A 12,680-nucleotide genomic window follows, 5' to 3' on the forward strand; every position below is an offset into this window, starting at 1 on the left:
GGACTACTGCAGCTTCACCTCTCTTTCTTCCAAGGCTCCTTAATGCTCTCCAAGGAAGGCTGAAAGTCTCAGCAGTTTTATTTCTTCCTCTTAGGCCAGCATCCTTTCATTCTCTCTCAGGAATGGAGATGTGTCCTGTCCTGGACTTCTTACAGAAAAGCCACAGTAAACTGCTGAAACCTGAAAGAAATGATGCCATTCTCACAGGATAAGCTCTAGTTCCTACTGAAAAACCCTGGTGAATGCTACTTATTGTGCAAGAAGTGCACCAGCAACATTCATGAAATGCATTATGAAGGAGTCTGCGTCTAGTAGCATATGTTCTGACAGAATTCTTCCAGGTGATACAGGACTTAAAGAAAGGTCTTAAATGGGACTGACACAAAGCAATATAGTAATTATTTGGCAGTGCATAATATCTTTATTTAGAACAATAAAGTATATGTATATAATGTAAATTCCAAATTTGAACTGATATAAAAAAGGATGTGGGAAAACATCTATCTTCAAGAGGACACATATGTACACACATCACATTTTATAAACTTTGTTGATTACCTTCAGTCAGAATGTAACAATGCAAAACTGTGCTGAGAGTTACATTTAAATAAATGAATTTGCCCATGATGCAACCAGCAAATGTCTGTGTCTCTGTCACTAAAGAGTCTGAAGTTTCCATGTTCCATCAATTTGATAACATAATAGCAACATGTCACCATTACTGTAGATCTGCATTTAAGGCAGTTGAATTAGATTCCTGAATTGAAGAATGTTGGATAATTTTTAAATGTAAATCTAACTCAAAATATCAGTATTTTATATATACAGTTAGATTTTCAATTTAGTAGTTGTACTGTGTGTACTGAACAGTTTCAGCATATTACAAAGAGAGAGCAACAGAGAAAACAGAGCTGGTGAAGATGAGAACCTAAAAAAATGTGCAGGTTGTACACACACCCCATAGTTAAGCACATTTGTAGTCAAGCACATTTTATAAGAAAGCTTATAAAATGACCTTGCGATGAAATAAGTACCATTAATTCATTCAAGTAAACACAAAGCTAAACAGAGTTACTCAGCATATCACTATCTGTTGGTTTTTTTTCCTCACAAGGCCCTTAGTAATTGCATGCAAAAGTGAACTATTTCAAAGGCAACTTAAAAATGTTGTTTCTCACCACAGATATCCAAAAGCCAGATTTGGCTGACTTTTGTATAAAAAAAATACAACACCCATTTTCCCCCAATTTCATTTTAAGAGGAAGGGTGTTAGTTTTCCAACTGTGTTAATGCGTAGCCTCTGTCTGCCCAAAAAGAAGACTGAAAAACTGATCACTCTCCAGAAGTTAAACAGCTTACAATGGAATACAGAGACAATTAAAAGTCTATTTTTGCCACCCCAACTCCCACTGAACAGTAACTTTTTCTATTTCCATTTATTTCAAAGATGTCTCACAAGTCAGTTGTCTTTCAAAATGTCACTATGTCCAAAGTAAAGATCTCCTCAGTGGCCACAGAAAGTTTCCAATAAATTCACAATCCCATTTCCAATGCCATGCTATCTACTGTATCTATAGAATGTCTAGAAGTGTCCTGCTTTGCAAGAGGACCGGGAACACCTGATGTTATGTTCAGATCTCTCAAAAGGAGTTGTAGAGAATGGGAAAACAATAAGGTCGAACAACAGTTCTGTTACTCCACGTGTCACACGACTTTGGTGCATATTCAAAGAACAAAGTTTGTGATGTGAAGGTGGAAAGTTTGTACGTAAATTTTCTTTGTATTCTCATATAGCCTTAAATTTCCCTTGCTCCACAGAAAGATTAAAGTATCTGACATTATTTGAAAGTGATTTAGCTACTTTTTTGAGATATTGCTCTTGGAAGGTGAATATTTTGTCAAATCTGTGTTTAATGCATGTTTCAATTCATAGCTGATATTTTCTGTAGTATTGAATAGTAGACTAAGAAGCCTAAAATATTGCACATTTCGAATATCAAAGTATAATTTGGGGCACACTAATGTGCAACATCATTGTGTATTTGATTTTCTGGACAGAATGCATTTAGGAACAAGAACATTAATAAATACAAGATTATTGTTTGACTGAATCTAAGAAAATTTTTTTAAAACTTCAAATGTATAAGCTTGCCTTAATATCATATTTTTATGAAGTATTTAAGGGTTTTGTACAATGTGTAAGGATAACTGCTTCTGGACACTTTTCCATTCAGTCAAAACTAAAACACAGTTACTCTACATTACCAATAAGGTGCAAATTTCCATCAAATAGGTCATACTGACATTTTTTTTAGGGTAACTCTTAAATAGGTTTGAAACTCAGAGTCTGAGGGCCTTGTGAGTAAAGAACGACACAATGTCAAAGGAAACTTAACCGCAGATGGGGAATTATGTTATTTGAGGAATGCACTTGCTTTTTAGATGTGATGAACAATCTTGATTATTAATTGGATGAGTTCTACAGGAGCATCTTTCTGAATAAACATAAAGCTTCTCACACTAAGCTTCTTTCGATCTTGTCTAAGAGAAGTTCCTCAGATGCAAAGTTCTGTTATACTTAAAGGAATTATGTTAATTTACACCAGCTGAGTAGGACTTGAGGACCCTTTTCTGACATCGAGGAAGTGCAAAAAGGGCCCGAGTATAAATAAAAATTCCACATGATCAAATCCTTGCATCAGTAAATTCATGAGAAGTTTTAACAATGATCTCATAGAGTAAAAATTCCACGCAGAGTGGCTATATGCACACATCAGGTCTGTCATCAAACATGGTAAGGTTCTGAGGTTTTGTCTTTTTAATAAGTAAGACAGTTTTACCAATAATACACACACACACGCACACAAACATACATGCACACATACGTATATATTATATGTATGACATATTCTTTTTATGTATGGTTCTCAGAAAATTCAGCAGATGAAAAAAATTCCACAGAACTCTTAAAAACTTTAGTGACTACACATTTTAAAGAGAACTCAAACTTTATGCAAAACATTAAAAGGGATTTTTTTTTTTTTTAATTTCTTAAGTAGCTTAAACTAGAACTCTTGCTGACCTGGTCAACTTGATAACAGATGACAGTTTGTCATCTGAAGTGAGCCTTTACCTTTTGGGAGTAAACCCCCCTGATACCGATAAATAATCACAACCATTATTTGGAAAGAGTCAAGATGAAAAGATGCACAACTACACTTGTAACTTTTACCATGGTATTTTTAGGATTTACTTGAAAATACATGTCTGTACATCAGTCCTGTACATATTCCATTGATGCTATAACAGCAACAGATGCAGAAGACAAGTGAGAAACAAAGCCTTTCTCTTTTGTTTCAAAAGAATTAACCTTCAAGAGTGGAGAATGCCAGGATATTAAAGCTTACTTATCACTTAAAACACAATGCAAACATTAATTATAGCTGATGTAAGTAAAAGCTAAATACACTCTCAGTATCTTTCAGATTTCCTACTCTAGACATTTAAAGACAAAGTATCAATGGCATACATCATCAGAATTTAAAACACATTTCACGGTTTTGTCTTTATTCTGATGTTTGAACACAATTCAGACTCTTTACTTTCCCTTAGCATGGCTGGAAATTTCACCAGTGTTCACATCCCCAGCAGTTACTCTGAATGCTTCGAAGCTCTATGAGTTACATTCACCTCTTGTTTACTTTGTCTTCATCCAGTATTTGCCTCTCCTGAACAGAGACCACCAATGCTGATAAATTCTTGAGGTTTTCTGGGGTGGGCAACCAGCCACCTGGCACCCGACAGAGACCACATGTTGCTGTACACACGACCTTTGCCAGGCATAAACACAGCTCCTTATAAGTAAAAGTCTAGAACTCTAGTTCATGGCATGACCTTACTTTCAAGTTTTATATACAATTTCGAACAGTATGTTATCTGTATCCATTTCTGTGTTTTCTGTCAGTTCAGAGATCTCCATCTGAAGATATCAATGTAAGGTAGAGGACACAAAATTTAAATAAGGGTGGAAAGGTATTTATGACTTGCAATGATTATACATAGTTGGAGGCATTTGAAAAATGCTTTTTGTTCAGGACATACTTTGTTTGCCAGAGTCAGATGAAAGTATTAATACAATTAGAAATCCTCTAATGTCACACAAGGTAGATATTCATAAAAGAGACAGTCCTGCTAAGTGCACACTCTTCTTTAATTGTTCAATTCACTGTTGGTTTCACAGTAACAAACGCAAATTGTCCTCATTTCTATATCATGTCTAGGAAGTCATGGGCAGCAACAACAGATGCAGACTCAGTCTGTCACTCCAGAAGGAATACGAATGTGCTTAAAGCTGCTTCATTTATGAAGCGAACATGGAACTGTTACCTGCTTGAAGAGAAAAACAGAAACTGATTTTGCTGATTAGTCTTCCTCCCCGTATAACTCACAGACATAAAACAGAGACATTTTTTCCTTATAATTTTGGAACTAGATAAATTTAATGACACTTGTATAGACATTTCTTTACTCAGAAAGAAAAATGTTATAAGATATACTTTCCTGGTCAAGAACACCCTTGCCTGCAAAAGCTCATTGAAGTCATCTAAGGTGATGAAACAACCGTCATGGTTTTACAGAAGTGTTGTTTGTGCATTTTGGTATCGGCAATCTCTGACAGCAAACTTCCCTTTGAAGTCATCTTGGACAAGTCAATACCAAACTGAGTTTACATGTTTGGAAAAACTGAATGATTTGTCCAATGCAGTGACAATTTACCTTCTCACTAAGCAGGTGTTAGAACAAAGCAGCTAAGGAGTTCAAAACTCACTCAAGTTGTAGCTAACATGATCACATCAAACACCTGAGAGTAACTGCTACAGGACGAACTGCAAAATCTGGATTGCCTGTTTACTTTTGCACTGCTCTTTCCACTCGTGATATAAAATGAACCATTCAGTGCTGCCTGAATCTTCCAGACTCTTTCATAGATGCCATGGGTTAAGAACAGCACAGTTCCTGTAGTAAAAAGCCTCTTGCCAGAGAAGCACACCATTTTGCAGAGGACAGCTGTGACTGAGAAACCTCACTTGCCTTTGCTGTTCACTCTTGCATACTAAAGCAAGAATGATGCATCTGATGAGGCTACAGAGACTGCAAACTGTGCTGACCAAGCAACAATTAATAAAAGCTCAGCTCTGCTTGACCTGTTCTCCTACGCTCACCTGCTACTTTTAGCAGATTGTGTTTTTAGTTCACATTGCTTCCAAACTGCTGTAGGACAACAGCTGAAGGCTTCTCCATCAGCTCTTGAGCCAAAAAGGAGTAGCAGTAGCTGTACTTCACTTTGGAATTCTTGCACATTTCATTTTGAAGCATTTGTGTTAAAAGTCAAGTGTCTAAATTAATGGTACAGGATTAATTAAAGTAGTTGCTAAAGATCTTATGCACAAATCAAGCCTACTGATAGCAAGATACATTTTTTTCCCAAAATGGACTGCTGAATTGCAGAAACTGAAAGTAATGAAGTCTATGGTAAGACTGTTACCAGAAAAACTTACCAGTACATGAAACAGTAACAGTGTTGAGGGAAAAAAAGCAACAGCTACACTTGTAGATGTTTCTTTTCTTTTTGCTGCAACATACTGGGGGAAAAAAAAAAGGTACTTTATTACTATAATACTAGTTTTTTAATTGCAATAGAATAGAAGGATCTGTAAGTTAGTTAAAATAAAAGGGAACCCAAAGTATTATAATTTATGTTTGCTATTAGTTCTTTCTATTTGTAGATGAATATTCCAAATTTCTCAGGAAGGAGAAATTTCTACTGCTCATCTGTGCCATATATGGCAACACATATGCCACATATTTAAGAAGACATCTGATGGAGAACGCAGTCTGTCTAAATTTCCTGCTAAGGTCCTCTCCTGCATTTAACTATTTTTTTTCTCTTTTCTTCATATAAAACAGTATTTTATATTTCCTGTGAAGTTTAAAGGAAGATGTATGTTCCATTTCACAGGATTTAATATCTGTGAGGATGAGGTGCAGAATGAGTTACTCATAGCAACTAATATACTTGGTGAATATACAGTCTTTCATTCTATACATTGTACATGAAGTAAATTCGTTTTAAGGATTTATTATTTTAACAAGCCTAAACACTGAAAATTTCAGCTCCTGTGACCAAATTGCTAGATCAGAACTTTGCCTGTTTCTGCATTCAGTAGCGGGCAGCACCGGACATTTCACAGTGTGAGAGGACTACAGTATGTGTCCTTCTACCAACCGCATCAGATCTTTCCGTAAGTCCCTCATAGTTAAAATCTGACAAAATGTCATGAAATATGAAGTTAAACAGTACTCTCAAAATGCTATAGCATGAATATCCGTAAGTCCTTTTCTGAATTTCACAGAATTCTTTGCCCAAGTCATATCCAAGGAACTTCAAAGTCTTTAATTGTTATTTCTAAGGTATATTTGATTGGCTGAATTAGACAGAACTTGTTCTGTTTAAAAGTCAGATAAAGCCATGTTTAAGTATGAGTTTAACTATGAACAGAGCCCTGAATCGTTTCAAGATGACCGTAGGAAGTGATTAGGATTTTAATGAGTCTTCATCAACTTTCTACAAGCACAAAAAAAACCCTGGAAAACATAATACCCTGGGGAATACAAAAAAGTAAAAGAACACAAAAAATGTTAATGTAAAAAGTATTTAAAAGGATTTAGGAACACAACCAGGAAGACACTGCTTTCTATTTATTTCCATAATATCAGCCTAGCTTTACACTGTAGTGTCAGCCTAGCTTTACACCACACAGCAAATGACAACATTAATTTTATTTTGTTGCTTCCCCTATAGGTCTCAGCAATCCTTTCTCACAGTGGGAGTAAGGACAGACAAAGTAAAGGTAATGTCTTCTTTATAAAATTTTGTAAGCAGAAATATTCTCCATATCAATTTTTATATTTACACCAGAAGGTCCTTTAAAGGGCACACCCTAAGCACATGTTTTACCTCTGCAGCAAGACCCCATGTTTGCAGGTTTTCTGTGTTTTTCATAGAGCTAGAGAGTAACAGGAAGTAGCTCTCAAAGATAAAATCACATTTTCAAATGTAAATATCAAGTGAAATGCTATACCTTATCTCATTTTCCTCTTGACAGTCATGACACTGCGTAGTTTCAACACTTTCTGGTCTGGATTCGGGATGTGTTTTCTAGGAAGAAAATGCATTAAATATAAATATTCTAAAGTTTTCTCTAGTAACTCCCTAAACAATTGCGGTATGTTTCAATTTGCTTCATATTTTCAGTATCAAAGTCAGCTTGCACAATGCAGGTCAAATCTTGCCCTCTAAAATACATCTGCTACTGATATAATTTTACTATTGAAGTCTTTGTATTGTAGGGGCAAAAGCAAAAAAAAATCTATTCTCAATATACGGTAGGAGAAATGGAGAATTGGGTGAATCCCACATCGTGCCTTGCAGAATATACCACCTAAGGAGTCTTTCTGCTGTGCCTTTTGCAACTGGACATGCCTGTCTCATATTGGCCTTTTTAGCCACCAGCGCGCTTGTAACAAACGTGGGTAGAGCCCTCCCCAAATCTTCATTCGCAAAGCCCAGCCATGATGAGTTTCCAATTAGACAGCGATCATGCTGATAAGACAGGACTTGCACTTTGACAGTGGAATTCAAGAATTTGACATCTGCATTCCACAGTTCAGTGAAAATCAGAAGAGGTGTCTCTTGTTTTCAAATGCAGAATGGTTCTGTTCTTTTCACCTCCCCCTAGCTAAGAAATGTAGTATCACTAGGTAAACAATTAAATGTAGTATTTCTTACCTTCCAGTATATGGCTCCCAAAATAAAGCCAATAAGAAGAGACAGCAATGATGTCAATGCTATGCTGATCCCTTGCAGGCTGGAGCTGCTAATGAAGCCAAGTGCTTCTTCTGTAATTAAAGATACTCTGTTAGTGAAGGCAGATTTATAGAAGAAAACTATCTTCAGGGCAACACTATTAGCAAGAGCACTTTCAAGCACCACCTACATAACAGCATCTTAAATAGCAGAACAGATACTTCAAAGTGCTTCAAAGTACTTCATGTACATAAAGAGCACTTCATACAAAATCTTACAGGAAGTTTTTGACCACAAGGATGCTTCATCCAATTCTGAAATAACTGTGTTGAAAAGTACCAACACTAATTCTCTTTCTGTCACTTGTAGAGAATTCTTTCTTTCCCACACTTCAAAGTTTTGGATTTATTAATTCTTGGAGGTCTTATTTTGAAACACAAAGTAATTATTTGGAAAACAATATATGTTAATTTGTGCATTTTCCTAAGTTCCATCAGAGACCTCCCACAGACTGCAGACAGACACTTTTCCTTGCCACTAACGAATGACCGACATGAGGCCACTTGAGTGGTTAATTTAACAAAAGCCTGACCATTCCTAACCATCTTCTTGGAAAGGTGCCATTGACTTCAGCAATACCAAACCCTTGGTACCTTGACGTCTAGCTGTGTGCTATTTGGTTATAACCATTTCTTGATAGCTTTTAACATTTTAAACAGAAAAGCAGCAATCCTAGTCTTTCCATTCCCCTCACAGGAAGCTGCACGCATGCTGAGACTAAAATTTGGCCCTGCAGTTATTTAATGAAGAGCAGGATGTGAAAAGTCCTAGAGAGTCACCTGGGGATTCTCCTTCTGAAATGCAAAGTGAACCATAGCAGACTGTTAGTTTAGACACCATCCACCCCATTTTGTTTCATTTTAAGATTGGGAGTCTGAAGTTCCAGTGGTGGATATATTGTCAGATTACAGGAAAAGAACCAAACTGTGAGCACTGGAAAAGTATAGCTGACTGGATACACGGAAAAGAAAACGAACTGACAGCACTCCAAATTTGTGCAACTGATGCAAACACAAGTGTCTAAGCACATACAGTATGATACACTGGGTCAAACAATGTGTTTAGTACATTACTAAACAGCTTCCAAAAAACACTTCAGTTTAGAAAGGAGCATTCTTACAATTATCTAACAATTCATTTTCAACTTTCTGAGATTTTCTGGTTGACATTTTGTAAATTTTAGACAAATATCCTTTTAATCCTTGAAATTCAGCTGTGTTTTGTAGGCTCAACGTAGACAGAACTAAAAAGTAAGACAGCATAAAGTCTGTATCTTATATATTCATATAATACATAGCTCTCTGTATCTCATACACTGTTTACAAAGTATAGGTTCTGACTGTAGTGGCTTGAATTTCACTTAAATCTGGTAAGACTCGGCACACTAAAAGGAAGCATCAGTCAAGCAGAACCGATGCTAGTTTACCGTGAAAGAAATGTCTACAGAGGAGAAGGGAAAGATAGCAGATAAAGTTCTACAGAGGTGAACATCAACTGAAAAAAAGAGGCTATTGATTAATCTGCCTCTGCCTGCTCAGAAATTAAAGTCAAGGTCAGAAAATAATTGGGGGGACATATCTTTTCCAACTTTTTCTCCCAGATTAGGCACAGAGGATGTTTGCTTGCAGAACTGATCTTCAGAAAAACTGGGTAAACTCAAGAGGGGTACAGCTAGCCTGAACAACTCAAAAAAGCCTTCCTGTCTTCCGAACTGTATTCTCAGAAGAAAATTCCTACATTGCTCTTGTGCTCTAGGCAAGAAAAGTATAACCCTCATTTGCCTAATGCCATTCCTCCCAGTGAGAGACTGCTGAGTTACACAACTAAATTATGTAAATCGTATGGAGATGGTCATGTTTTCCAGATTCTAACCTGTAAACTTCAGAAAAAAATTAAAAAGTGAAATAAAAATCAAAGGAAAGACTCTTCAGGTCATTTAGAAAATAATGTATTTGATAACGTTATGGTAGAGTGTATAACCTCAAAAACCCTCTGCCTACCTGCAATGCTAGGCAGCATGTCATGGCAAGTATGTTGTTTTTTAAATGAACTTCTAGAGAAATGTTCTGCATGCAGGGAAACCAGTGATAGTTTAGCACCCTTGTTTTTAACAGTATTTTTCACAAACTTAATGGAATATTACACAACAGAAGAGACCCTTTAAAATTAGGTATCTAAAACTGAAAAAAAAAATCTGATTTTTGAGAAGTTATCTCCAATATAGATGATTTCTGCATCATCTATGGAAAACTGAAAGGAATTCATAATAAGCTTTCCATGTGGGGACCTGTAACCCAGAAACAGAGCCTAAATACAGTCCCATTGTGACATCCTTTGCAGTCCACCTTCTAAAAATGACAATAGATTTATTTTTTTCATGACTTGATATATCATGCATGAATTAATTTGAAAATTAAGTAACCTTTAACTACCTTAAAAAGCAAACAACAACAGCTTATTTAATTTTACACTGAAGTCCTGAAAAAAGTCTCTTGAAAGATCTGGGGAGAATGAAATGAGTCATGACAGGTTCCTTCATTGTCTTTTATTTATATTAATATCTAAAACAGAACAGGTTGGAGAATTCTCTGTCTGGAGAACCTCACAGAGACTTGTGTCCTAATGAAGAAAAGGGAGACGAGGAAAGCAAATTGGCTACCATTAAGTTTTTGTTCCTTTCATAGGGACCGTTTCCTTTGTTAGAAACTTTAGAGCTCTACACAGAAAGATTCTGACTCCCATCAGTTGTAAAGACAGAGTAGGAAAAGGAATAGGAGGAAACCAGGTGTAACAGGAACTCTGTGAACTCTTTGGGCAATACCAGAGAAGGTGCTGGCTTTGCAGTTAGTATATTATCTACTTTAAACAGACTCTATCCAGCAAAGTAGAAAAGGGGAGTGGATGCAGGCCACCACCTCTCAGAGCTCTCACTCTGCATCTCATGGAAGATACCCTAAGGAGTTGAGCTCAATTGATGCTGATTTATGTATAGTCTTCACGGACATTGGGATGTTCAAGCCATGAACAAAATATATTTACATCAAAAGCCACTCAGCTACACAACGAAGTTATGAGCTGCTTCCTACTTGAGCCATATGTGATTATGATTCAAAGCACTGACTTGATTTTTTTTTGCCATATATGTCTCAAAGGAATTTTCAGTTTACCTCTGCTCAGCTCCAACACAATTACCACAAGATCTTATCTGTAAAAATGCAGAGCAGCTCTCACCTGTTCATTAGGGTTTTCCATTAACTATGAAGTTGGAACAAAGGAACAAAGGCACAGAAGGCAACACCAATTGCATTAAGCCACAGGTGAACATTTTTAAATTGTAGTGCAATTACTGAATTAAACTATGGTATTCTTTGCTTAATTAAAAAAGGAGACCTTATTCCTAAAAGCAATCATAGAGATCTCTGTGTTTACACATTCTTTGAGCTTCTTGGTACTGAATAACAAAGCTAAATTATTATGAGAAAATTATAGGCAAAAATGGAAAAAGGAACTACTGAACTTTTCTTGAAAATATAAAGAACATCATGGCATTAAATTGAGGAATAAATGTTAGTAACAGCTACTAATTCAAGCTTTGATCAGAGCAATATGAGATTAATCTTCTGGGGAAAAAAAATAAAAGACTACTATTTAGTGTTTTGTTCAACTACTGAAAGAAGAGATCAGGACTCAAGTCTTCCTATCCTAACACTTATTCTTCACACAGGAACCATCTCATCTGAATTCTCTAGACTATGTGAGGTATAATGATCCAGAGAAATACCAGCAAGACTGGGACTTAAACAGTTAAATGGAATTTCAATTGGACTACAGTCATGGAACACAAAGAGAAAAAAAACCAAGCCTCTTTAAATAAATTGGGAATGCTGGTGGTGGTGTCTTGAGAATTCTATGGAGGAAAAGATGGAGTGGGAACATGCCACAAATCTACATTCAATATTACAGGAATGAAAACAACACTACTGCCATTCAAAAAAAAAAAATAGAATAGCATAATTGTTCTATTTTACATTTAGTTGGGCTAAGATTTTTGGTGTAGATTTAGTTAAGATTCTACTATATTATCATACTTTAGTTTTATTGTCGTGTAAAAACAACGGAGTCGTGAAACATGGCTCTTTCAACAAAAGCAGGAACAACATTAAAACACATAATTTAGCTTATTTATATACAATTTATATGATAATTATTTCACAAATTATTTTATTAGATGATGCACTTCAGATTTGTCTAAGTTGAATTTAGAATGAGGAGTAGTCCAAGTCATCTGACTACACAGATTTTATTAATAAATTCAAAATTTATTATTACTCTGGAGGGGTTCTTTTGCAAACACTGAATGTTTCTAAATGCTTTAGAAACTATTAAACTAAAAAATAGCTCAATTTAAAACTATTTAAAATTAAAGAGAGTTATTTTTTAAAAAAATTACTGCAGTTTATGTCTGAAGATGTTTTTTTCAGGCCTCCCCTCTTCTCTAAATGTTTTCCTTTTCGAAATTTGAATCTAGTGGTGCTGTCCTGAAAACAGTACTGAAGCCAGGGGACCCTGTGCTAGGGAGTCTTCACATGGAAAATAATAAGGTTTATTCATTGCTGTTCCTTCCAAGAAGATATGGATCAACTAAAACCAAAACTTCCTCAGCAATAAAGTCAAGACAAAACTAAATTCAGTACTGAAGGCCATTTCAGGGAGTAAAACGGAGATGCCAATAAAGATTTCGCAGCTCTCTCCC

At 35.9% G+C, this 12,680-nt stretch overlaps 1 protein-coding gene across 2 annotated transcripts in view; it reads right to left on the reverse strand.

The window, feature by feature from the left end:
• Window positions 1-52: 52 nt before the first annotated feature.
• KITLG (KIT ligand) overlaps window positions 53-12,680 on the reverse strand; it is a 57,566-nt gene continuing 44,938 nt past the window's right edge. The window contains exons 7-10 of one of the 2 annotated variants that reach the window (XM_017804586.1): window positions 7,850-7,959; window positions 7,143-7,219; window positions 5,559-5,642; window positions 53-4,386 (exon numbers count right to left, since the gene is read on the reverse strand). In XM_017804586.1, the coding sequence (XP_017660075.1) occupies window positions 5,603-5,642; window positions 7,143-7,219; window positions 7,850-7,959 (227 nt within the window). In that variant the 3' untranslated portion in view covers window positions 53-4,386; window positions 5,559-5,602. Of the gene's footprint in view, window positions 4,390-5,558; window positions 5,643-7,142; window positions 7,220-7,849; window positions 7,960-12,680 lie in introns of both variants that reach the window. The other variant, XM_017804585.1, reaches the window with a different exon arrangement.

The sequence above is a fragment of the Lepidothrix coronata genome, unplaced genomic scaffold, assembly GCF_001604755.1.
Source record: "Lepidothrix coronata isolate B3197 unplaced genomic scaffold, Lepidothrix_coronata-1.0 Scaffold9, whole genome shotgun sequence".
NCBI classification, from domain to species: Eukaryota; Metazoa; Chordata; class Aves; order Passeriformes; family Pipridae; genus Lepidothrix; species Lepidothrix coronata.